Here is a 27,606-nt window from a genome sequence, read left to right on the forward strand (position 1 = left end):
GCTTAGCATTCCCAAAGCATGGGGCATGGGGAAGGTAATCTGTGGACCTGGGTTCAATTCCCACCTCTCACAGTAGTCTGTAACTCCAGTCCTAGTGGGAATCCAATGCCCTCTTCTGACCTCCACAAGCACTGCATACTTGTGGTCCACAGACATACATGCAAGCAAAACATACTCCCAAAATAAAAATAAACATTTGAAAAAATGAAAAGTTAGCTATTCTGGGGATTTGAGATGGAATATAATGGCAGAACAGTTTACCTGGAATGCTGAAGCCCCTGGATTGAGTCCTCAAAGCTGCAGTGTAGGGGATATGAGTGTGAGTGTGTGCATGTGTGTGTGTGTGTGTGTTTGTATGTGCATGCGATGTGTGTGCATGTGTCTATGTGTGTCTGTGTGTGCTTGTGTATGTGTATCTGTGTGTGTGCATGTGTCTATGTGTGTCTGTGTGTGCTTGTGTGTGTGTATCTGTGTGTGTGCATGTGTCTATGTGTGTATGTTAGTGTATGTGTGTGCGTGTCTGTGTATGTATCTGTGTGTGTCTGTGTGTGCATGTGTCTGTGTATATGTGTATCTTTTTGTCTCTCTGTGTGTATTTGTATGTGTCTGTGTGTCTCTGTATGTGTATTTGTGTACGTGTGTCTGTGAGTGTATCTGTGTGTGTATCCATGTCTGTGTGTGTCCATGTGTATGTGTCTGTGTGTATATCTGCACCTACGCGTATTAGCTGCTGTGATGACGGAAGTGTTTGCAATGGCCTCATTTACTGTAGAGTCATCCATGGAGGTTGTTTTTCTATCTCTGTCACCTCCTGAAAGTCAAGTCTTAGGGAAAGAAGAGAAGAACAGGTCCAGGCTGTCAAGATGAGGTCAGACTGTCTTTGAACCTTGCCATCTCGGCAGGAGTTTTATTTAAAAAAAAAAAAAAAAAAGACAGTGTGCTCTGCTCCATGAGAGCCTGTCTCAGTGAGGTGGCTCTCTGCTTGTTCCCTGTCAATAGTCACAAACCTTCAGGAAGCTGTGTGCACACATTCCTATCTGGATTTGTCCATGCAACAAGGGGAGAGTGGTAAGAAATTGCAGTGACAGTTCTAAGAATGTTCAGGTCCCAGGTGACCGTGGCAGGGACAGCACGGGAATAATTAAGAGTTCCCAGGGAAACCTGAGCCAAGAGCTCCAAGCTGACAGATACCTTCCCATCCACCTCCTGCCTAGCTAGAAGGATCAGAGTTCTACATTATTAAGAGAGCAAACAAGGTCCCTGACATCTCAGATAGCTTACAGGCCGAATAACTTCTCTGTCACTCACCTTGGGTAGTACAGACCTCATAAAGAATTTCCTTTTCCAGGTTCTGCAGGGACTCAAAATTTTCTTCGTGGTATACTTTGTCCTGGTCATTAGTAATCGCCAAGAGCTGGGCTCTTTGAATTTTTCCCACCCCAATAGCAAAAATAATTATGTTTCTGTCCCTGAGGGCTTTGGCTGGGGAAACTATATCATCATGGGAGTCCCCGTCGGTGATCACAATCAAATACTGATGAACTCCGGGTCTCCCTCCTTGTGAAATGTCAAAAAAGGGCAGAGTGAAATTCAAGGCTTTCCCAGTCTCGGTACCACTATTTATCTGTGTAACATTCGAGATGGCTCTACACATCTCGTCCTTTGAGGAGTAATTGTTTTTAAGCGTGAATTCTTCCCGGGGAGTGGAGCTGAACTGCAGAAGGCCAATCTGAATTTTATCAGCCCCGATATTAGACTGATTCACCATCCTCTTCACGAAGTCCTTTATCTTTTCAAAGTCTTCAGAAGAGATGGATTCTGAGCCATCAATCAAGAAGATGATGTCAGCTTTCTGGCTCCTACAATCTGGGGGTAGGAGCAACACAAGAGAACATTTGATCAAACCTGGAGCCAGCGGATTACAAGTCCCCAGCGACCACCAACGGTAGTATATACACAGCACAAAAAGAATCTTAAAGGGAATGAGGAATAGTTGATAAGCTTTCTGCAAGTCAGCACAAACTAGTCTCAAAATAAGACACAGCTGTGGGATAGAGAATAAAATTTGACCAGCTTGGTTTAGGCAGGTCACTGTCACTCTGTGCTCAAAAGTCACTCACCAGCCAGTGAATTACATAAGAGAATAAAGACCATTCAAGTAATTAAAGATGCACTAAATAGATTTTTTTAAAAAAAATCATACTCTATCAGTGGTAGAGGTCATGGCAAGGTACCCATGCTCCCGTAAGTAACCTCTCACCCGTGTTCACATAGCAACTTTCATGAAATTCCCTGGGTTGCAAACAGGGGGAGAGTGGAAAAAAAGAAAAGGGGGTAGAAAAAACACAAAAATAGAAGGAGCAGTTAGAAAGAAAAGAGGGATCAGCAAAAAGAAGAAGGGGTAACAAGAGAGACTGATGGGGTGAGTATGGTCAAAATATATACATACACAGAATATAGTGAAACCCAATTACATGCATAATTAATATACAATCACGTCTTAATTCTTACTCTCGAAGGAGCAGATATCCCGAACGACTTCCTGGTGGATGCTTTTCAAGAAGTGAAAATCATCTGTGAAAAATACCCTGTTGTTCGCTATTTCCTCGAGCTCGGTGGTATTAGCATCTCTTACTCCAATGGCATAGATATTGATTCCAGTGTCCCTCAGTCCCTGCGCAGCATCAGCCACTGGGTCTGAAGACTGACCATCAGTGATGACGATGAGGTATTGGGCAACATTGGTTCTGGCAGTGTTTCTGAAGACCAGGGCCATTTTGCTTAAGGCCTCACCGGTGGTGGTACCACCTCCTCCCTGCTGGATGTTGCCAATGGCTGTCCCCAGCTTCTCCATGCTGGTGTATTGGGTGAGTAAAAACTGGCTTATAATTTTGTCTGAGTACTGAACGACTCCAAATCGTACCCCGTCGGGTCCAATGTGAAACATCTTGATCACGTCCTTCATGAACTCCTTCATCTCGGTGAAGTCCTTTGGACTGATGCTGCCAGACCCATCAATAAGGAAGTAAATATCTGCCTTCTCCACATGCGTGCAAACTGGCCAATGAGAAGAAGCCACAACCCATTAAAACAGAATGTCAGGAGGGGGGCATGTAGCCAACGCCACTGATCCTGACTACACTCTATTCCCTCAGCACCCATAAACCCCTGAGCCTGGAGCATCATACGCCTTGTCCTGGGCAGAACACAATGCCAGAGGGAGACCAGTCACGGCCACTAGCTAAAAGTGGGCAGAGTTGGTTAAATGCTCCAACTCTTAGCACGGTTTGGTGGTATGTCCTTTTAATCCCAGCACTCAGGAGGCAGAGGTATGTAGTTCAAGGTTAGCCTGGTATACATAGTAAGTTCAGGACCAGCCAGAACTATACACTGAGACCCTCTCTCAAAAAACAAACATATATGCATATCTAAATATATACATACATAGATAGATGATACATATATAAATATATACATAGATAGATAGATACATAGATACATACCCCAGCTCCCTCACTCTTGGGTAGGACAACTCTTAAGTGAGTTCCCCATATCTTCCCTGAAGCTCCAGCAGAACCAAGCCTGAATTTTCCTGCAGCCAAACCTTAGGTTACTTCTCATTCCCAACTCAGTCTATTCTCTTATACTCCCAAGTGTCTAATCCCCTCCAATGTGAGAACCAGGATCCAGGAAGGGATGAAGGTGGCAGAGTCAGAAACCCAGGAAACACTCCAGCATCAAGGTACATATCTACTGCACTGTACAGCAGCAAGAGTTTTTATACAGCCTTTGGAGCAATGGAGTATCAACAGTAACTCCAGAGTAGCCAGCTATCCCACTGTCATTATGGGAAGGTCAGCTGCCAGCACCTGAAGGGACTTCTGTAAAGAAGAATGAAGCAGCCACCTCCCTGCTCCAGGTCTATTCTGAGGTTTCACTAGTTTGCTAGGATCCTCTATTTTGTGTCACAAAGTATCCCAGCAGACATGGGCACTCAGACTATTGGGACTGTATTGAAGTCTTCGATACCATCCTCCTGGCCCTACCCAGGGACCACAGCACCCGCACCCTCCCAGCATCTGCTGAGGTCTGCCATGCAGACAAGCCATGATGTCCCAATGCTCCTCACCTCTAAGCCACCTCTTCAGACCTCAGGTTAAAACCTTTGGAATATATTAACTTGATGGACCACTAGGCTCTGGTAACCAAAAGCCTAAGTATGTCATCGGGTAGCATCTGCAACCCAAGGCAGAGATTTCCCCACATTGCTTCATCCCACCTACCTAAGGTTTCCACCATCGTATCTGGAAAAAGTGCTGTGACTTAGGACTCGCTTTGCTCTTCAGATTCTTACAATGTTGGAACACGGAGCTTGGGATGGCTTAAATCTGTGTTCCTGTGTGAGGTGGTTGGTTAGAGTAAGACCGGCCCCCATAGGCTCATATGTTTGAATGCCTGGTTGCCAGCCGAAGGACTATTGGAAAGGATTAGGAGGTGTGGTCTTACTGGAGTAGGCGTGGCACTGGGGTGAGCTTTAAGGTTCCAAAAAGCACACCCAATGTGTTCATCTGTCTGTCTGCCTATCTGTGTGTCTCTGTCTCTGTCTCTCTGTCTCTCTCTGTCAGTCTCTGTCTCTCTATCTCTCTCTGCCTCTCTCTCTGTCTCTCTGTCTCTCTCTGTCTTTGTCTCTCTGTCTCTGCCTCTCTGTCTCTCTCCTCTCTCTCTGTCTCTCTCTCTCTCTCTCTCTCTCTCTCTCTCTCTCTCTCTCTCTCTCTCTCTCTCTCTGCCAGCTGCATGTTGATCAGGATGGGAAAGCTCTCAATTATTGATCCAGCACCATGCATGGCTGTGTGTGACCATGCTCCCTGCCATGATGATCATGGGCTAAACCTTTGAAACTATAAGCCAGACCCCACACCAAACGCTTTTTTTAGTTTTATAAGAGTTGCCTTAGTCATGGTGCCTCCTCACAGCAATAGAACAATAACTAAGACATGGTGTCGTTCTTACTCATATTTGGCTCCAGAACAGAGTATCTCACCGCTAAAGTGAAAGTTGTATTTTTGTGTTGGCATGTGGTCTACAGGAGGAAGTCCGCCCCATGGGAGGTGACAGGCAGATCACTGTCTAGACACTGAGGGAAGGACCACTGTGCAGGAAGGAATATCTGCATGAAGTTCACACAGTAGCAGACAAACATGATAAGCCAGGCTCTTCCTCAGGTTCTAAGGAGCCCAGGGCCCTGGACACCTAGAGTCATACACTCTTGCTAATCTTGTCAAACTGAGATAGCTCTCAGGAAAAGGACAAGGGAGGACATTCCTCAGGCTTCTCCTGAGCACCAAGTGTTTAAAAGGCTCACACACATGTGCAAGCATGTGTGTGCACGTATGTGTGCATGCATGTGTGCCTGTGTGTTTGTGTGATATGTCTACATTAATCCATAACTGGTAGGTATTCTGATCAATATGATTATCCAGGAAGAATTCTGGTAAAATCACTGAAGCCTCTATTAATGTCTAAGATTCCTCCAAACTCTAGACTTTGGGATGATTTTTCTGACTCCAGACACCTTCTTAGCCTACTGCACAGCCTGGGACAGAAGTCAGCTCTCAGATTCCTCTAACCATTTACCAATTAGCTCTTTTCCTCCTCTTCTGCCTAATAGGAGATAAGCAGGGAATGAACCAGGAAATGAAAGCCTTCTTTAACAAATTTCTCATTACTAGAACAGAAAGGGGGACCAAAACACACAGATCAGTGGGAAAAGATGGAGACCCGTTTGCATAATTCATATTTCTAAACCCCGGGACAAGAAATCAAGAAAATGTAAAACTCATTTAGTACTTTTTAAAAATAGAACTGTAGTGATCCCCCCGCACCAAGATATAATCACACAGGCTTGAATTTTAAGTCAATTATCTGCCTTTCAGTGATTTGAATTTAGATCTATTCCTCTAAGTGGAGTCTAAGAAATGCCAGTAGGGCAGAGAAAAAGAGAGAAGCGACACAAAGGCCCTCATAACAGCCAAAGGGATCTAAATTTTACACATTTAAGCCAGGTGTGGTGATGGGAGGACTCCAGTCCCAGCACTTGAGAGGTAGAGGCAGGGGGATTTTATCAGGTGGTAGTAAATTGGAGGCAGGCCAGTCTGTTTTATGAGAGATCCTCTCAAAAAAAAAAAACAAAAACAAAAACAAAAACAAACAAAAAAAAAAAGCTCTTTACTAGAAACTTAACTTCCTCTGTAGTGTTTACAATCAGGACAAAGTTAAGATTTTCAAAGTCGAGGTTTCTGATGTTTTTTTTTTTTAACGAGTTGGCCCCGATTCTTTCCACGGCAGGGAAGAGGCAGGAAGGAGATACACACACCCCAAACGCAGACAATCCCGCATACCTTTTTGCATGCTCTGTGGAGTACAACCTGTCAGAGGAGGCATTTTGCCCCCAGGAGGCATTTCGGCCCCAGGAGGCATTTCGGCCCCAGGAGGCATGCTGCCCACAGGAGGCATTTTGCCCAAAGTCTCAGGACAGAGCTTCTTATTAAGTATTTTTCTCACAACATCGAGCTGCAGAAAGGACTCTAGGTGAATGGTGTGCTTCCCAGGAGGGTATGTGGCAATCTTCTCCAGGTCCTTACTCTCAGAGGCAGACTGGATGCCCACTGCATAGATGGTGACCCCGGTCCTGCGGAGGTGGGAAGCCGGTGTAGACACATTGTCTAGAGATGGACTTTCCATAATGATCACAGCTATCTGCTGTACACCCCAAATGGACCGGCTGCCCTTCTCCGGAAGAAAAACTTCTTTCCTCAGGAAATCCAAAGCAGCCCCTGCCTTCGTCCTTCCTCGTCTTGCTCTGAAGGTTAACTGGTCCAAACTGGTTAAGACCTGGGCAGCATTTTGAAATGTATTCAGAGAAAACTTCAGCTGTGGTTTCTCACTGTAAAAGACCAAGCTGACCCTCACGATATCAGGGTGGATGTTGAGAGAGTGGACAGTGGTCTTCAATAACTTGATGACTTGCTGAAAATTGGGTTGCCCGGCACTGGTAAATTCCTCAACGAGGAACACTAGGTCAGTTGGAATGGGAGCCAGACATTCTGAAAACCGAAAGACACAGAGGGTCTCAGCCTGAGAGTAGAGGAATAAGGAAACACTCGTATATAAAGCTTGGACGTCTGTCATAATAATGTGTCTAAGGTTTTAAGTTACAATATACTAACTTCTAATTGTGTGCTTTAGAATTTAGAGAAAGTCTTTTTTTTACATTGTAATCAAAATGCATCAAGAGGTACATGTATATCCCAAAAAATCTCACCAAAAAAAAAAGAAAGAAAGAAAGAGAGAAGGAAGGAAGGAAGGAAGGAAGGAAGGAAGGAAGGAAGGAAGGAAGGAAGAAAGAAAGAAAGGGAAAACCACTCAAGACCACCTTCCATTTTGTCTAACAACCTTAGAAGCTCGGGATATTGGCTGGCTTTTTCCTTCATTTTTCTACCTTCAAGAAGACTATGAGTCAAAATCCTCTCTATGGAGAGATGGCTCAGGGGTTAAGAACACTGACTGCTCTTCCAGAGGTCCTGAGTTCAATTCCCAGCAACCACATGGTGGCTCACAACCATCTGTAAAGGGATCTGATGCCCTCTTCTGGTGTGCCTGAAGATAGCTATAGTGTATTCATATGCAATTAAATAAATAAATCTTTAAAAAAAATCCTCTCTATGGGTCTGAAACACACTTTGTTTAATCACTTTTGCCCCCTTCATGAAGGTCTGCAAATTGTGCAAAAATCTTTCCCTGAACATCAGGTTAACTAGACAGACAGTGAGACATACCTATACTATAATCCCAGCCCTTGGAAGGCCAAGGCAGAGAATAACAAGTTCAAGGTCATCTTGGTCTATCTAGTGAGACTTCGTTGAGAGAGAGAGAGAGAGAGAGATTGACTAATTGACTGAGAGGCTGAAGACGTGGCTCAGTGCTTAAGAGTATTTCCTGCTCTTGAACTGAGCTCCGCTCAGTTCCAGGCATCTCCATGACAGCTCACAGCCACCTGGAACTCCAGATCCAGGGATTATCTGATGCTCTCTTCTGGCCTCTAGGGACTCCTTCATGTATGTGGTACGCACAAACTCACACAGGTACATACACATATGAATAAAAATAATAAACAAGAGGGAGGAGGGATGGCCCAGCAGTTGAAAGAATTCGCTACTCTTCCAAAGAATCTAAGTCCCAGAGCCCATGGGTGGCCCTCAGCTTTTTGCAACTCCATCCAATCCAACGCCCTCTGTTGGCCTCCACAAGCTCCAGGCACACACATGGTACACAGACACATATGCAGGCAAAACACCCATTCACGTAAACTAAAATGAAAGGTTGATGGTCTGTCTAAAAAACATATTGCTAGCATGGGTTATTATTCAGAAATATCCGCTCCGTGTTCCTCATGCCCGTGGAAAAAATATACTTTCTTCCTCCACAGATGATGACGGTCACGTGACTTGCTCTCACTAATAGCATGCCCGTAGGTGCTGGAGAGATATGAAAAGCACTTATACAGTTGGATTTTTCTCTGTGTCTCTGCAATTGCCACAGGAAGAATTTGCTCAGAGTAGCTGGATCACGTCAGAAGCAGAACCAACCCCAGCTGAGCCTCAGACCTGCTAATAGGCCCAGGTAAGACCAACAGATAGCACCACTGGACTTTACAGCTAACCGAGACATGTGAGGAGAAATCATTTCCAACCAGACTATTAGCAGCGTATTAGTGGTGACTGCGGGTACCTCAAGATATCTAACAGGCATTCCCGAGTCCTCTTTCTCCTCCCTGTCTACAGGGACGAGTCCCTCATACTGAGGGATTCAGAATGCTTCCCAACTATTTCCACCACCTCCTCCTCCTCCTCCTCCTCCTCCCCCTCCTCCTCCTCCTCTTCCTCCTCCTCCTCCTCCTCTTCCTCCTCCTCCTCCACTTCTTCCTCTACCTTTAGAAAAATAAAATAAATAACATGACTTCATGGAGAGAGGCTGACATCAAACACAGTAACTAACGAAGCTGACTTTGAACTTCAGATCCTCCTGTCTCTCTACACCTAGAGTGCTGAGGTTACAAGCATGCTTGGTTGTACCAGTTTATGTGTGGTACCAGGCACCACACCCAAGCCTTCATGCATGCTAGGCAAGCATTCTATCGATTGAACTACACCCCCAGACCCCTATGTTTTCTTCATGCCTTGTGACTTCCTGGTGACTCACATAGCCAAGGACTGAGGTTTACTTACCTTCTACAACTTCCTTCACAAACTTGACCAAAACCTGTGGAGGCTGTGAACTCCCCTGGATCGACATAATCACATCCTGTATTAGCTGACTGACTCCATCTTCTCCCTGCAGGTCAGACACCAGCACTACAGGCCCTATCCCCTCCATTTCTGCCTTGTCAAAGTCCTGCAAGCCCACGGACATGATGACCACGCCTCTGTTCCTCAGGATCTGTGCAGGCTCTCGGACCTCGTCCTCAGATTTGCCTGAGGTAACGACTACCACATACTGAGGGACACCCTGTAAGAACCGGCTTCCTGCTGCCTCCTGGAAGAAAGTCCGATGAAGAAACCGAAGGCCTTGACCTGTCTTCCTGGAGCCACCTTGGAGCACCAAGTGCTCATAGATGTGCGCGACCATCTCATTCTGGGTCTTGTGGGTATTGAACAAAAACTCAGTGTGACCTTGGTCGCTATACTGAGCCAGCCCAATCCGGTAGTTGTCCTTGCCAACCTCCAGCATGTCAATAATTCTAGCGATGAAATGCCGCATCCACCGGAAACTGGCCTGGGATGTCCCCTGGGATGAGTCAATAAGAAAGACCACGTCTGCGTAGGTCTCGGTAGGCTCTAAAGAAAAGGAAGGAGGTGGGAGGAGAAGACAGGAAAAGGTGAATCAACTTGAGTTCTTGTAAAGAAATGGAGTACAAGCATGGTTTGGTATGGGCTACAAGAGAGACGGGCAGTGTATTTATACAATAGTGTGCACCCAGGACTTGCCCCTCCTCTGCATAGAACTCCAACACAGGCATATTCTCTCTCTCTCTCTCTCTCTCTCTCTCTCTCTCTCTCTCTCTCTCTCCCTCCCTCCCTCCCTCCCTCCCTCCCTCCCTCTTCCTCTACACTTCCTCCTTCTCTACCTCCCTCTTCTCTTCCTCCTCCTCTTCTGGCCTGTTTCTTTACTACCTGCTTCTTTTTTTTTTTTTTAAATCTTCCCTCCAATGGAGAAGGCAAGAAACAAGCCCCTACTGCGTGGCTTCTGTGAGTCACGGCTCTTTATACACTTCGTCTCATCTGATCCTTATACGTGATTCTGCTACAACCATATCATCTCCATCATGCAGGTGAAGACACTGAGGTGAAGTGAAGCTACTTCAAGGTTCACATAACGACCAAAATGACCTGCTTTGTGGTGCGGCGGAGGGGAAGGGTTTTATTGGATATAAGAGAGAGAATATCTAGAGGCATCTGGAAGAATCCAGAGCAGAGGGAGAAAGAAGTAGACCGGACACGTCTGACAAGGCCAGGGCTATGGAAACAAGAGAGTGGGAGAGAATAGTGGAGATGGTGAGACCATGGAGCTGGGGGATAGATAGACAATAGAGTGCAAGACTAGCCACAGCAGAGTAGTAGGAATAGTTGATTCTAAGAAGGATGAGCACTGGGGAATGGAAGCCCATGAGCCAGAGAGAGTGTAGGGGAGAGGAGGGGTGACAAGGGCTGGGATACATGGACTTTGAAATGTGTAACAGGTGCTTGTGATACAGAGGGAGTCTGAAGGCCAGCATAAGCTCTGATACACTAATAGGCGCCACAAGTAGCCAGCCGTCTGTCCCTTCTGCCAGAGGTAAAGGAAATGACTCATTTTGGCAGATGGAGACCAGTTTCACAAGGTCCTGGAGAATGCTGGCTTTTATCTAACTGCCAGTGATCTTCCTACAGTCCCGGTTGAGCTCATTCTGGATATATGGAGGTGCCTTTTTGAGTCTGGGGAATTAGAGTTTCTTTTGGATCTGAGAGTAAATTGCATATGCAAGATTTTAAAAGTATGACTTGTGCACTCCAAAGCCCCGGCTGTTTCTTCTAAACAACACAACAACAAGTCTTCTCCCTTCTTTTCTACCTACGAGCTTCTCTACTCATCCTTCAAGGCCAACTCAGACTTCCTCTGCTCTAGGAAACATCCCCAGATGCTCCCATGATGGTAGACCTTCCTTCCCCTTCGGAAGGCCATTGCTACATTGTGGTTCAGTGGTAGAGTCAGTGGTAGATTGAACAGGGCTTACTTTTCATCTCTCTCTCCACTGTGGAACACACAGCCTGACTGAGGCTTCCTGAGAGCTCCTGCAAGATGTTGAAGTTTTCTGTGGTGAAGAGAAACTCCTCAAATGGCTCGCTGGCTATCTTTTGCAACTCTTGGACATCTTGAATATTGATCCCTACCACATACACAAAGACCCCGTCTCTTTTCAGCTGGTCAGCCGCATCCTGAACCTCATCATTGGACTCCCCATCTGTCACCAGAATAACTATCTGAGGAACCCCATCCTTGGCACGGCTGCCACTCATCTCGGTCAAGTAGTTGGCCCTGATGAACTCTAGGGCACTTCCGGTATTTGTACTCCCCATGTTATAGGGCAGATTCCGGATCTGTTCCAGGACCACGCTCTTTAGAGAGGACTGCTTCAGCTGAAAGGCTGGATAGATGTTGTCACTGTACTGGACCAGCCCCACTTGCACCTGATCACTTCTGACGTCAAGCCCCGAGACAATGGAGTGGAGGAAATTTTTTACTTTCTGGAAGTTCTGGAGTCCAATGCTAGTTGAGCTGTCTACTAAAAACACAATATCAGCCAGGAATGCTTCTGTGCAGGCTGCAAGAGAGGAGTAAACAGAAGGGAGTCTCAGAGGCTTCGTTCTAAATACCTAGAGGTGGTAAAGCACAATGCTGAGCCGGAGGAAGGGAGAAAGATGGTGTGCAGGAGTGTGTCCTCTCCTCCCCTCCCCTCTTCATCTTCAAAGGCTTCAGGCCCACCCTCCTGCTGCTGCTGCTGCTGCCAGCCTTAAAATCCCCCCAGACTCACATCAAGAAGGTAAGTCTTCTGCAATTTTAACAGCATACTGAAAGAGTTATGGTCTTATGTCCTGTCTCCCCTCTTGGGATGAACATCTCCTCTCCAGGCACATGCTGGCCCTGACAGGTCAAAGAGCTAGGACATGTCCCATTCTCTACAGTAAGTCTCATTGCCGGTCTAGCACTTAGCGGCCCTGTGATCTGTCACTCTTTGAGACTTTTCTTCTCCTGCCACCGAAATACCTCCCAACTCCTGGGTGGTTTGAAAACCATCTACTATATCAGACATCGCAACTCTGCCTGGGTCCTACTGACTCCTTCTGACCATTTCCAAGCATTGATCTTTGGAGGACTCCCCCCACACACACCCCTACTATCTTTTTCTCAATTTTACAAAAGCCATATTCTTGCTGGGTCTAGATTCAGGGTCAAGACAACCCCGAGACATAAAATCTGCTCTTAAGTTCCCACAAAACTTGTGCTGTTGAGTTCCCACAAAGGGTCAGGACAACACCGGCTTTGAGGACCTTTTGGCAGAGTTCACGCCATTCCTCCCTTCCTCTGCATCTCTAGCACAGCCTTATGGGAAATCACATTAAATTATGTCCTTCCAGCTTTTGCCATGGGCTCTGCTTCTGGAAACATTCTAACACACCTGCCCTAGACAAGAGGTCTAGCAGTTCTGGGAAACAACTCCTTAGCTGTACCACATACTTAAGAGTGCCAAAACCTCAGTTTCCGTATCTGAGAAACGCAAAAGTAGTCATACTAACCATCCTGCTTATTTAGAAATCGGAGACCACTGAACATCCTAATGAGAGATGTAAGTAAGGCTTGAAATAGAGCCATGGTTCTTAACCTGGGGGTCGCAACCCCTTCAAGGAGTCAAGCAACCCTCTCACTGGGGTCTAATAAGACCACTGAAAAACAGGGATATTTATACTACGACTTATAACAGTAGCAAAATTACAGTTATGTAGAAATGAAAATAATTTTGTGGTTGGGGGGGATCACCACAACATGAGGAAGTGTATTAAAAGGTTGTGGCCGGGGTTGGGGATTTAGCTCAGTGGTAGAGCGCTTGCCTAGCAACCATAAGGCCCTGGGTTGGGTCCCCAGCTCCGAAAAAAAGAAAAAAAAAAAAAAAAAGGTTGTGGCCTTAGGATGGTTAAGAACTACTGCTGTGCTCTACAAGCGGGTGGTAATTATGACTACATACATATGACATCTTTGTTAACCTTGAGGTGCTATTTTTAAAGTATATGATCTCTGTTCAATGCCACACATTGTCGGGCTTTAGCACACCTTCCGAGTCATATGCTTTTAAAAGGAAATATCAGAATAATGAGACAATGGGGAGGGGGCTGTCCTCTTGTGGAGTTCGACCGGGACCACACACAGTCATCTCTTTCTCAACTTGAAGTTTTATGCCTTAGGAAGTCTAAAATGAATCCGTCAAGAGAATTTTGAAAAACAAATAATTTCCAATAAGGCTGAGTAACCAACTTATGAACTATTTTCATCCATTTGGGTCCTATCAAGGGCAGAAGGAAGTGGAAGACAGGCATATGCTCTCACAGGCGCCAACAGGCAAAACACGTGGGTAACCCTAGTTGGGGAGCCATTGTGCCAAGCTTTGTAACTATGCAATCTTGTTTAATGCTTCTGACTCTCTGATCCAGGGGTTATCGTCCTAGGGAGAAATTTCAGATTCTGAGAGGTTAAATGGCTTGTCCAAGATGGCACCAGAAGTGAGAGACAGGATCTAAGCTGGGGTCTTTCTTCTCTCTAAAATGTGTCCTCTTAACCAGCATACTGACCATGAGGCAAGCAAAAGCCCTGGGGGCCTCCTGGTCCACTCACCTCCTGCCCCTTGGCCATGCGAGATGGGCAGGAAAACCCATGAATAATTATGCTATTCTAGGAACAGATAATCCTTCCTTCAAAACTGGGTTTACACTGGTTCCGTGTATGGCACCGCCACAGGCCCCCGGGATGTGAGAGTCGTGGCCAATGGTTGGGGAAACAGATACATCTTGATGCGTGAATTTGTAACCTCTGAGTTGAATTTACACACGTATAAACAAGAGCATAGTAAAGGGGTATGAGAAAGACAAAGTTTGGAGTTCTTTAATGTCCAGATGAGAAAGAAGAAGTTACCTGGAGATCCCTGCTCAGTATGTTGCACTACCTTTGCTAGTGTAGTGCAAAGCTCTGGCCGCAGCTTCTGGGCGAGGCCAGGCAAGCCAGAGAAGTTAGGAACAAAAAAGGTGAAGTTATCCTTGGGACTACTCGCAATCTCCCTGAGTTCGGCCTGAGCTGCGTCTTTGACTCCAATGGCGTATAGCAAGATTCCCTCTCTCTTGAGAGCTTCGGCAGGTTCACGAAAGTGGTCCTCAGCTACACCAGTGCTCATCACCAGGGCCACCTGAGGCACCCCTTGGCTTGCCCGGCTCCCGGCTCCTTCCCGGAAGTGATGCTCTAGGATGAACTGCAGGGACTGGCCCATCCTGTTGCCTCCGGGCTTAAACTGAAGTCCACGGATGTGCTTCAACACATCACCTTTGCGGGGATAGGCCGAAAGCAGGAACTCAGTGGTGGGTGTATCACCGTACAGGGCCAGACTCACACGGATGTTATCTCCGCCGACTTGTAAACTGTTTGCCAATATATACAAGAAGTTCCGCACACTCTGGGCATGCTGGGGGTCGATGTTGGTGTGGACCAGAAACACGATGTCTCCCACAGAGGCCTCCCTGCAGACTTCAAAAGAGAGTTGCCATGAGTTCAAAAGTACACGTTGACAACTATCAGCTGAGAGCCAGTTTCATCCATCGCAGGGCCCTCCTCCCCACAGGGGTGCTGGCGCAGCTGTCCTTTGCCCCCGATGCCTACGGTCTATCCTCGCTCACCCGCCACCTTCCCCTCCTCTCCTCACATGTGTAACCCCTTTAATTGGGTCCCACACCAGGTTCTCCAAACCTCCTGCCCACTTAATAAGAAACCCCAGCTTTTCGCCAGTAGTGGGCGCTGTTAGAAAACACGCAGACCTCCTTAATGTGGAGGTCTGACCCACCCAGAGGGCTTGACCCACATATCCCTCTAGCTGCCACAGTGACTGCAGTTAACTGCTCACATCTATGCCTGTAATAAGAAGAAAGGGAGAGGGAGAGAGAAGATAGCATTTACAAGGAAGGAGCTCTGCTATTGTTGGCAGCAGCAGCGGATTGTGTGTGCCACAGCATGTGTGTGGAGGTCAGAGGACAACTTCATAGAGTCACTTCTCCTCTTTCACCTTCACGTGCGTTCACCAGACTTGCCCCATTGGATGGTCAATGCCTTTACCCACTGAGCCATCTTGCTGGCCCAAGGATGGGACTCTTGAACAATCATGAAAACAAATGAAGAAATTAAAATTTTAGAACTAGACACTATTGTAACCAGTGCACTAGTGTAGCCACTAGTCCCATGTGATCAATTGAGCTCTAGGAAATTATTGTAGCCAGTACGCTAAATGGTGTAGCCACTAGTCACATGGGACCACTGAGAGCCAGGAACACAGCTACTGTGAAGGAAAAATGGGACTCTGACTTTTACCGCCTTTGTATACGTACATGATCAAATGGTCACAATAGACTATGAATAGACATCTCAAATAGTCACAGACAGCTAGTAGCCACTGTATAAGATATCTCATTCACTCAGAGGTGGCACCGCTCACTGTGGGATGGGCCCACCCACATCAGCCATCAATCGAGAAAATATACAATGAGCTTAGCTGATCTGGAGGTGACATTTCTCAACTGAGATTACCTCCTCTAAAATGACTGTAACCTGTGTCAAGCTGACATAAAACTGACCAGCAAAGCATCCCGCTGGCAATCCTCCAAAGAGCTACAGAGCCCGGCTTATCCAACATCCAAGCCATAAAAGTTAAATTATAAGCCCATACTGTAGAAAGTAAACACCCAAGGCAAGCAAAAACAGAGAACAGCTGTGGGGAACTCGGTAAAATCCAAGCACATCAAATCCCTGTGTCTCGAGTCCTGGGACAGACCTTGTAAAAGTTTGCCTGACTTTGGCCATAAAGCCAAGTGGAGTCAGGTTGTAGAAAGGACAGACAGGTAACATACCTTGGCCCTTCAGAACTGTTGCTCTTGGGTTCTCCCATCGGGAAGAGTTCAGTGACAAGTGCAGGAATGCCTAATCGGTTTCTGCCCTTGTGATGGCTAATCTTGGTTGTCAATCTGACGACATCTGGAATCAACTAAAACCAAGAAGCTGGGCATGCCCATGAGGGATTTTCTTGATTGAATAATTTGAGGTGGGAAGACCCACCCTAAATCTGGGCCACACCTTCTGATGGCAGCCCATGTAGAAGGATGTGGAAGAAGGAAGCTTTTGCCCTTTTTTTTGCCTGCTTGCTCTCACTCTCAATGGCAAGTTCATCTATCCTGCTGCTGCAACTCCAGCACCAGATCGGGGCTGCCGAGATATCCAGTTCGATGGTCTGAAAAAGCCCCATGTTCATGGGCTTGCCATCAGGAGACAGCATGGCTGGACTGCTGGGACCACAGCCTGCAAGCCACTCTCACGCATCCCGTTTTAATAGGTACACACTCACTCTACCACTGTTTTTCTAAAGAACACTGACCAATACACACCTCGTACAGGAGCAGACACAGTCATGAAGTTTCCCCTAGTCTTTCTACTTGAAGAAACCGCCTCTGGCTGGAGCCTAATTTTCCCAGCCAGTATTGGTTCTACCAGAAGAAGCCACCCTACATTTTCCTCATCCTGTCTCCACAGGTCTTTTTCAGCTTTAGAAGGTATTTGAAACATGACAAGGCTTGCTGTCACAGCTCAGTTCACCGGAAGGGGAGACAGAGCCAAGGGGAAAATGGAGAGAGCTTGGGAGTCTTCCACCAACTGACAGTGTGTGCGACGGCATTTGAGTATCCCAACACCTCAGTGGTGTCTCGGTGAGGCACTCAGTCGATGCTCCCTCGACAAGACGTTCATTTTGAAAACTCCACACAACCTATTAAAATGGCTGCCAAAAGGGCTGGGGGGATGCTGCTGAATCTTCTCTTCCCGATGGGAGAAACCAAGAACAACAGTTCTGAAGGGCCAAGGTATGTTACCTGTCTGTCCTTTCTACAGTCAGACTCCACTTGGCTTTATGGCCAAAGTCAGTAAAGCATTTGCAACCGTAAGGTCCTGAGTTCATATCCTCAGCACCTGGGTAGAAACGGGGTGCAGCAGTACACACCTAGAAACCCAGCCCGAGGGAGGCCGAGTTGATCCCCTGAGCCCACTGGCCAGACGGTCTACCGGAATCAAGCTCTGGTTTCGGTGACAGCTCCAGACTCAAACAATAATGTGGAATATGTGTTCGCATGCACATAGGTAGGTGTGCACAAGCACCCCCAAAGCACACATGAACGCACCTATATGCACACTGCGTGAACATTCCCACATGCACAGAAAGACTACGAGAAATCACAGAAGTGTCGCTAGCGTTGGGCAGAAGTACCCACCTCGTGATGACAGTCACCTCAGAACAGCTCTGTCCTGGAGACAAAGCAGAGCATGAAACTCTTCCAAAGCCCTGTACCACAGGCTTCTTGGAGCCTGGCAGTACAGTATGAAGCATGGTGCTCGTGAGGCGTCTACTTGTCTTACCATTTGGGGTTAAGTATTTTTTATATAAAATCAAGTACCTGCCCCTCACTTAGTGCTTCCGGGTCCCAAGGAAATTCTCCTTCAAGGAGTATATTCCCATCATCATCATCATCACCACCACCACCACCATCATCCTCCTCCTCCTCCTCCTCCTCGTCATCATCATCATCATCCTCTCATAGTATTTCCTCCTAAGATGGCCACTAGTACCAGGTCCCTAGCAAGCAAGCATTTGGACTTTTAAAGATTTTCATGTATTACCAGTCCTTTGTGACTTGATGAAGCCCAAACCAGCTGCAAAGGAGATGATCAACCACAATGTCTTCCAAGTCCCCATGTTGATGTGACCCTAGAGAGAGACAAGAAAAGAAAGAGACCTTGTAGTTTAAAAGCATGTCTTCATTTAAAATGAGTGTATCACGTTGTATGGAAATTAGATCTCAGTACTACTGAAAAAAAAAAAGATTTGGAAGACAGGATCTCACGTAGCCGGGTATGAGCATGTAGCCTGTAACCCCAACCTCTCCACAGAGGAGGGGAGGAAGAAAGAATGACGCTGGGGGCTCATGGCCCAGCCAGTCTAGCCAAAATGACAAGAGTCAGGTCTTTGAGAGACCTTGTCTCAAAAGATAAAAATAAAAAGTTGAAGGGCCAGCAAGAGAGCCCAGCTTCAGAGCTACTTGCTCTGAAGGCTGACAACCTGAGTTCAATCCTTGAAACCCACATTACAGAGGGAGAAAACCAACACTCGCAAGTTGTCCTCTGACAGCCACGGTTGTACCGTAGCACACGAGTGCACGCAACAAACAAACACATACACACTAAATAAGTAAGCTAATGTGGAAATGCGACTGAGGAAGATACCGTCACATCAACCTCTGTCCTCTATGCATGTGTATGAGGGCAAGTACACACGCACACACGCATGCACGCACGCATGCATGTAAGATGATGTTGATGGTGGTGGTGATGATAATGATGGTGATGATGGTAGTGGTGATGATGACGATGATGATGAGAAACCTCGCCACATTGCTTCAACTGTGCAAGAAAAATGCACCATTCGTCCGATCAGGAAGAATTCTGTAAACACTGAAGGGTACACCTCAGACTTGCTGTTGATAGCTGAGCAGATGTGTTTTGTGGACGGGGGAAGCCTATGGGCCTGGAGGGGTGCAGAACTCCCACTTTGCACACTGAATTCATTTGCTGGAGCATAAACATTTCTGGGTGACTTTACTTGTATTTTTATACAAGAGTTAGATGACCCGATAAACATCTGCAGCACCCAGACATCGTCTAATATCTTAGAGGACATCTGCCTGATTAAATCAGCTTAGCCGGAACATATTTTATATTCCCTGGAGAAACACAAAATAACCTCTTTCCCCTGAGTGTGGACCTATGTCCAATGGCAGTCATAAAAGCTATCAAGTTTCGAGCCTATTCTTTTTTGACCACACAGAATGTGAGGCTCCAAGCAGAAAAGGTGACATCTCACCTTAGGCTCTTAGCCATCAGTCCCACAACCATAGAACTCTGGAAGGTAAGTGTTTGAGTTTCAACTGCAAATCCACTAAATAGTTCATCTTGGGCAAACTGTATCACTTCTCTGTGCCTTAGTTTCCCCAATAGCACCTACTCATAGAGTTGTAATCAAGATTGAGTGCATCCGTCCTTGTAAAAACAAAACACGTTATCCATGAAAATGGCAAGGAAAGATGAGCCTGAATAAATTCATGTGTCACCCTCACGTTTGTAATAACATATGACATTTCATCCCTAACACCCAGGAAGTCAGAGCAAAGGAGCAGAGATATGGGCCAGCATGGGCTAACAGCAAACCCTCGTCTCAAAATAAGGAAATATTTAGCCACCCAAGAATTGTTAAGGCAGAAAAGTGATCATGAGTGAAGTCCAGGACACCCTGGGCTATTGAATGAGATCCTGTGGAAGGGAAGAAGGGAGAAAGGAAGGGAAGGGAGGGAGGGAGAGGGGGAGAGGGGGAGGGAAGGAGGGAGAGAGGAAGGAGAGAAAAGTTGTACTTCAATATTTTTAATTCTGGAGCTAATAAAGTTATATATAAAATAAAGCCTTCCAAAAAGGCATCAACATTTTCATATCCTGTTATGTCCTCCTTATTACAATTAATGCAATTAAACATAACAAAGATAAGCATTCTTAGATAATTGTAAATAAAATCCAGTTGGAAAGCCAACATTTATAAGCATCTGACAGCTGTGCATGTGTGTTGAGCATTTCACCTATACATTAATGCCTTTATTTATATTATATATACTATTTCAGGAAGCTGTTCAAGTCTTTGTTTGCATTTAAACATGCAGTGTCTATCATGGAAACAGGATATAAAACCAGTAAATGGGGCACCAATGGAAGGAGAGGACCTTGGTCCTGCCAAGGCTGGACCCTCCAGTGTAGGGAAATGTCAGGGCGGGGAGGTGGGAAGAGGGGGTGGTTGAGTAGGGGAAACACCCTTATAGAAGAAGGGGAGAGGGAGGGGATGGGGGCTCATGAATGGGAAACCAGAAAGGGAATAACATTTGAAAAGTAAATAAAAAAAATCCAATTTAAAAAAAAAAACAGGGGGCTGGGGATTTAGCTCAGTGGTAGAGCGCTTACCTAGGAAGCGCAAGGCCCTGGGTTCGATCCCCAGCTCCGAAAAAAAGAACCAAAAAAAAAAAAAAAAAAAAAACAGTAAATGAAGTGTGGTTGGTTTGGGAAAGCAAAAGAAATTAGAGTCCAATAACAACCAAGGTACTGCAGTGGAGACAGACCAGTCTCAAAGTGTGTTAAACAGTTGGACTCACATGAATTCACTGAAGTTCTGGTGACCTGGCCAAGACTGAGTCCCTCGGGAGCTGGAGAGATGACTCGGCATCCGAGAGATGGCTGCTGTTTCAGAGGACCCAGGTTCAATTCCCAGAATCCACATAGCAGCTCACAATCCTGTGTGACTCCAGTTCCCGGGGATCTGACAGCCTCTTCTGGTCCCCATGCTATCACACATAACATAGTGCACAGACATGCATGCAGGCCAAGCACCCATGGCACAGGAAAATAAGGAGTCTGAGTATGCCATTTGGGCTGGTAATGTACCCCCACAAATGCCACAGACTAACAAAACCCCAGTGTCATGCTTGAGAAATCTCCTCTACGTTGTTGGTCAGGGTATCCAAGGGGTTTCTAAAGCTATTAATATAGTCGTTTGCTGTTGACTGCAGTTGCTTCCCCAAGGGTAAATGTAGGTCTTATTACTAAAGCTACCACACGCTCTGAACACAGGACCCTGAACACAGGACGGAATCCTACCTGAAGGCCTGCGGTCTAGCTCCCGTAATACCAGAAGTTTCTGTGCAAGCTGCCAAGGGAGAGAAACAATAATAGTCCTGCACAATCGTGACGCCTATCAACCACGACAACGACATGGCTGGATATCCCTAAAGATACCATAGTGGCACTCATCTTACATTGGCAGTAACCAACAACCATCTAATTGGATGTAAGACCCACTTCACAGGAAGAAAACCATGTCTGAATCTAGAAGCCTACCCAACCAGCCGGGACCAGTGAGGTCATGGGTCTTAGACTCAGATGCCACTTTTCTAGACCAGCATAACTCCTAACTGCACCCTGAGACGTATCCTTATAGCCTCAGATAAATATGGCTTTCACCCCACATCAAAGAAGCTCCTCTTCACAGCAAATGTAGACAGACCATCACAGCGGCCATTACGGAAACCACATAATACAACGCCCAGCTGATCGTGGGATGCCAGCTACACATCTACGCTACAATTTCTGCTCCTAAGGTTCAGAGAGCATCGCAGAAGGAAGGGAAGGCGCATAAGACCCAGAGAAGGCTGGAGAGATGGCTCAGTGGTTAAGAACACTGACTGCTCTTTCGGAGGTCCTAAGTTCAATTCCCAGCAACCACATAAAGAAAATGAGTAAGTAAATATTTAAAAAGAATCAGAGAAATGCTGGTTCGCATCTGCACCTGGGAGCAGACCCTGTGCTATTTACTGCCCTATTCACTCCCAATCACACCCAGAGACAGCTTGACCCACCCCCCACCAAAGAGTTCTGACACACCCAGGCTTACAGGAAATGCAGGAACAACAAGTGGAGACTGAAGGAAAGGCCATCCAGAGACTGCCCCACTTAGGGATCCATCCCATCTGCAGACACCAAACCCAGACACTATTGCTGATGCCAAGAAGTGCTTGCTGACAGGAGCTTGGTGTAGCTGTCCCCTGAGAGGCTCTGCCAGAGCCTGACAAATACAGATGCAGATGTCACAGCCAACTATCATCAGGCTGAACATGGAGACCCCAATGGAAGAGTTAGGGGAAGGACTGAGGAGCTGAAGGGATTTGCAACCCCTTAGAAAGACCAACAATATCAACCAACCAGATCCCCAGAGCTCCCAGGGACTAAACCACCAACCGAAGAGTACACATGGAGGGACCCGTGACTATAGATGCATATGTAGCTGGGGATGGCCAGTATCAATGGGAGAGGAGGCTCTTAGTCCTATGGAGGCTCAATGCCCCAGCATAGGGGATGCTAGGGTGCTGAGGCAGGAGTAAGTGGTTGGTCCGGGAGCACCCTCACAGAGACAGGGGGCAAAGGGGATGGGAAAAGGGGTTTGTGGAGAGGAAACCAGGAAGGGGGACATTTGAAATGTAAATAAATAAAATAACCAATGAAAGAGAGATCCAGAGAAACAAGAAGCCTGCTGTAAGACTGTGTCTCCTAGAAATGACAGGGAAGCACCCATTACCTCAGTAATATGGCCACCTAAACAAGACTTGAACAAAGAACTGCAGGGAACTAGTGACTGTTCAAAGTAGAATTAGTTTCTGATTGGCTATTGAACACAAGGCGATCCCCCATTGGCTATCCAATACAAAGTGATCGACCCTGGAATCATATACACAAGCAACACTAAGCATACTTAGGAAGTCGTATTTATATACTTATGCGTGCATTTACGTGTGTGACAGTAATAAAGAGAAAGAGGCCATTAATTTGGAAGGGAGTAAGGGTGAACTTACAAGGGGTCAGAAGGAGGAAGGAGAAGAGGGAATATCATGTGATTACATTTTAATTAAAATTTTAACAAAAGTCCCTCAATATTTCACCGAGGGTGGGGAGAGGCTTATGAGGCCCCACCGCTCCCTGAAGGACTATTGGTGGTTAGTGGTTGCTGAGGAAGGGGGGGGTGTCATTTTCTTCGGTGGTGTAGCCACTGAAAAGCAGCCAGCAAAGAGCCTCCCACTTGTGCTCATGCAAGCGACCTTAATCAAACTCAGTGGGCCACACACCCCGTGAAACTAGGAGGGGCTTCTTAGGAAGAACGGTGGAAGGGGTGGGGTATGAGAAAGTGTAAGGGTAAAAATGACTGGCGTTCACTATATACATGTATGAAACTATCAAATAAATAAAACTTAGAAAGTTAAAGCAACATACTTGTTGCTGCTGCTGCTGCTGCTGTTGTTGTTGTTGTTGTTGTTGTTTTATGCTTGTTTTTTACCGTGCAGGGGGCTGAACCCCTTAGGTCAGTATTCTACCCTTGAGCTACACACCAACCTGGCAGCAACCACTCACTCTGTAGACCAGGGTGGCCTCCAACCCAGATCTGCTGCCTCTGCCTCTCAAGTGCTGAGATTAAACATAGGCACCACCACGTCCTGCTGGCAGCGACCCATCTTGAGAAAGGGGAAATTAAACCAACCGGATGAATAAAGCCAAACAAAATAAATTAAGTTACACAAAAGAAGATACTTCTTTATTGATGTATAAGCAAGTAACCAGCTCCCCTATCCACTGAGCTTCATCCTCAACCCAACAATCTACTTTTTAAGAATTAGTCAATCAAAAAATTACTTTGTTGGGCTCAGTGGTTAAGAGCACGCGCTGCTCTTGCAGAGAACCTGAGTTCAGTTCCTAGCACCCACACATCAGGGAACTCCACCTCTAGGGGATCCTATGCCTTTAGCAGTTTCCTGTACTCACGTGTACATACCTACACACACACACACACACACACACACACACACGCACACACGCACGCACGCACGCGCGCACATAATTAAATTTTTTTAATCGTTTTTCAACCACCACTAGAACAAATGATTCCACTGGACACATCAAAGGATGCTAAAACCATTGGACAAAGTTTTGTTGAAACACAAGGTGATAACTGTGGAGGTTTAAATGAGATGTCCCCACAAATCTTGGGCATTTGAATAGTTGGTCCCAGTTGGTGTCTGTATGGGAAGACTGATGGAGGAAGAGTGCCACTGGGTACAGGCTCTGAGGTGTCAAGAGACACCCGCCATTCCCAGTGTGCTCTCTCTGCCTATTCATGAATGTGCACGCTGAGCTCTCAGCTGTTCCTGCCACCATGCCTTTGCTCTGCCACCATGGACTCCAAGCCTCTAAAACCATAAGCCCAATTAAACACTTTCTTTTATAAGCTGCCTTGGTCATGGTGTTTTTTATCACAGTCATAGAAAACTAACAAGACAATATTGCAATCTCAAAGTATCTCTTTTTAAAAAGTTACAAAGGACAAAAGGAATAACCTTTTTAACGGAGAAGCCCAGCAGGCAGGCAATCAAATGGTAACAATTAACTTCAACTAAGCAGAATGAGGCAACATTGCCTCGTCCTAGAACTCACCTCTCCTTATACTTCACTCCTCCAAAGAATCTCATAGTGGGGAGATAATTACATAAACCACAACCTAAAGGCAATCTGAAAACTAATGACCTGTGTTCCTCAAAGATATTGATATGCTGAAAGACTGAAAATGTTCAATAGTCAAAGTGTGTGCATGTGTGTATGCATATGTGATTGCGTGTGCTCAGTGTGTACATATGCATGTGTGTGCATGTGAGAGAGAGAGAGAGAAAGAAGCTATAGTAGTTGGAATTCAGCTTCAAAATACTTGGACAACTATACAATGGAAATGTACACAATTAATTTAGCATCTTTTCCCATTTTCTTTCTATCTGGTTTGTATCCTCTGATAATGGCTCCTGCTCTCCTCACGCTCATGAGGTTAGCGTAAGCACTGGATCTGGAACTTTATTACCATGTGGACTAGCAGTGGTATACATCCGGACTGTGATCTCTGGAAAGCAAACAATTGGAAGCTGGGAGGAAGTTCATGTGCACACATCACATCAGAACCCAAATGGTATGTTTGGCCTTAAGAATGAACCTGAAGTTCACCCTACAATGATCACATAAACACTAACATTCACTTCCTGTGCCCATTCTCAAAGCTTGGCTTAGACATAAATACAACTTTGTTGTAAAATATTTGAGGAAAGCCGTGTCAAACATTTTGATGGCAATTAATGACTCCTTAGACTCCAAAAATCAACAAGAGGTAGCGTGTTCCACCAGCAAGCAGAGGGGAGAGGCCAGCACAGCTCTCTGTGGAGCAATGAGTACTCACTGATTCCCACTATGTGCCAACCACCCATGGTAATCCACAAACTACCACACAACTGGCGAAGAATTTAAACTCTTGGAATGGGATGGAACCTTGGCTGCAGGACCACATGCAACTGGCCTCGGTCTTCTCCCCATGCTGCCTTATCTAAGTCTTTGTGATGCCTGATTCAGACACCAGTTAGGCCATTCACTGAAGGTTGTATCATCATGATGGCCAACTAGAGGTGTCTCAGGCTCACCTCCACACGTAAAAATGACCATAACTTCAAATAAATACCTCCATTTTGATCCGAGTGACTAAGGTGTCATGCTGGGGTACAGCAGAAGTTCCACAACACAGAAATTCAAGACAGTCACTTAGAGGTGGCAGGGAGCACCTCGATTCTACACCCTGTTTTTCTAGTCAAAATCAACTTAAATGAGGACATACCCCATCCTATGGGAAAAAATAAGGAAGCCTACATGGCCCTAATCACTGCCCAGGCATCTGCAGTCTTTGTCACTGGAGAACACTACAGTCCACATGGGCCTTCGGCAGCTTGGGAAACAGCCTAGAGGTCACATAGCTATAACCACTCCAGTGAAGGTGCCTACATTGTATTCTGTCATCCGTCTGGGGCCCAAGCTGCTACTTACTGTCTGTTACCTTGAAGTTGATGCTACTGCTGGAACGTGGCCTGGCCCGTCACCAAATCTTTGTCATCACTGAGTCATGCTCACACACATGGTAATGTGTTGTCCCCACGCCAACATAACTATTACTCCGTGTTCCCTGAGGACAAGTTGCCGTCTCCTTCCCAACCATTTGGCCCAGGCCTGTAAGACGGACCTAACAGTACATACCTATTACCCCAGCACTTGGAGATAAAAGGCAAGGAGTTCAAGGCCAACCTGGGTTATATAACAAATTTGAGGCCAGCCTGTGCTACCTGAGATCAGAAAGGGGTGAAAGGGAAAAGGGAAAAAAAACCTAGGTGTAAAAGAGCAGTCATGTTTTCCCAGTGCCAGACCACCATAGTGCCCTGCTGCTGCTGCTGCTGCTGCTGCTGCTGCTGCTGCTGCTGCTGCTGCTGCTGCTGCTGCTGCTGCTGCCGCCACTACCGATGATGATGGTGGTGGTGGTGGTAGTGGTGGTGGTGATGATGATGGCGGTTGTAGTGGTGATAGTGATGATGATGGTGGTGGTGGTGGTAGTGGTGGTGGTGATGATGATGGCGGTTGTAGTGGTGATAGTGATGATGATGGTGGTGGTGGTGGTGTTGGTGGTGGTGGTGGTGATGGTGGTGGTGGTGGTGGTGATGATGATGGCGGTTGTAGTGGTGATAGTGATGATGATGGTGGTGATGGTGATGATGATGGTGGTGGTGGTGGTGATACTGGTGATGGTGGTGGTGGTGATAGTTGTGGTGGTGGTGATGATGATGGTGGTGATGATGATGATGACGACGACAATGATGATGCACACAGGCAAGAGAGCAGTGGAAATTCTAGGACCCAAGTTTTCTCCAGAAATGAAGGAAAGGTAAGTAAAAACTACCCTGAGCTAGCTGCAGCTTTTCATTCACGAGTCTGTCTTGCCGTATTCCCGTTTCACGGATCCCTGAACATCTCTGGAATGCTCTACACCTCAGGTTTGTCAGCCATCAAATTGGAGTGTAGTTCTTTGCCAGGACCACATGTCAGGGTCAGTGTGAGGACACTGGACCCTTGGAAGGGGACAGATTTGTCAAAAGCTGTGACATTAGACATGCCTATCACCTTCAAGTGACAATCTACAAAATAAAATGCCCCCAAACCGAGTCCTTTCTCACTGGTGGAACAAAACACCAGTATTTTTTACTCAAAGAGGATCACTTTCTTTATATCAAAGGACTGGCCACATCTTCCACTCGGTAAATCCAGGAAACAGCAGTGTTATGATGGACGGGAGATTTCAGATTCTCACAGACTTTCTATGGCAGTAGATGTAGGGAGAGCCTACCTACATCAAACTGATTCAGGTGTCAGGTGTGACACCATGCAGGAGACACCGTGGTCACCGGAGGGAAACAAGCAACTTAGCCCTAGCTGTCTGTGTCTTTTGCAATGACTTCTCTTTTTTATCTCAAGAATCTTGGCTTAGTGTAGCAAAGGATGCCTTGTTGGGCACCAATGGGAGGAGAAGTCCTTGGTCCTGCCAAGGCTGGACTCCCCTCCCCAGTGTAGGGGAATGTCAGGGTGGGGTGGATGGGTAAGGGAACACCCTCATAGAAGAAGGGGGAGGGGATAGGGGGCTTATGGATGGGAAACCAGGAAAGGGGATAACATTTGAAA

General features: G+C 46.3%; 1 protein-coding gene across 3 annotated transcripts in view; it reads right to left on the reverse strand.

Moving 5' to 3' along the window:
• The window catches only part of Col6a4 (collagen, type VI, alpha 4), a 116,714-nt gene that overhangs the window by 82,499 nt on the left and 6,609 nt on the right, over positions 1-27,606 (reverse strand). For 2 of the 3 annotated variants that reach the window (NM_001412226.1, XM_087562329.1), the window contains 7 exon segments: positions 1,309-1,866; positions 2,512-3,057; positions 6,399-7,103; positions 9,285-9,893; positions 11,330-11,917; positions 14,278-14,880; positions 18,064-18,151. In NM_001412226.1, the coding sequence (NP_001399155.1) occupies positions 1,309-1,866; positions 2,512-3,057; positions 6,399-7,103; positions 9,285-9,893; positions 11,330-11,917; positions 14,278-14,880; positions 18,064-18,139 (3,685 nt within the window). In that variant the 5' untranslated portion in view covers positions 18,140-18,151. 3 annotated transcript variants of the gene reach the window in all.

Source organism: Rattus norvegicus, chromosome 8, assembly GCF_021556685.1.
Source record: "Rattus norvegicus strain SHRSP/BbbUtx chromosome 8, alternate assembly SHRSP_T2T, whole genome shotgun sequence".
NCBI classification, from domain to species: domain Eukaryota; kingdom Metazoa; phylum Chordata; class Mammalia; order Rodentia; family Muridae; genus Rattus; species Rattus norvegicus.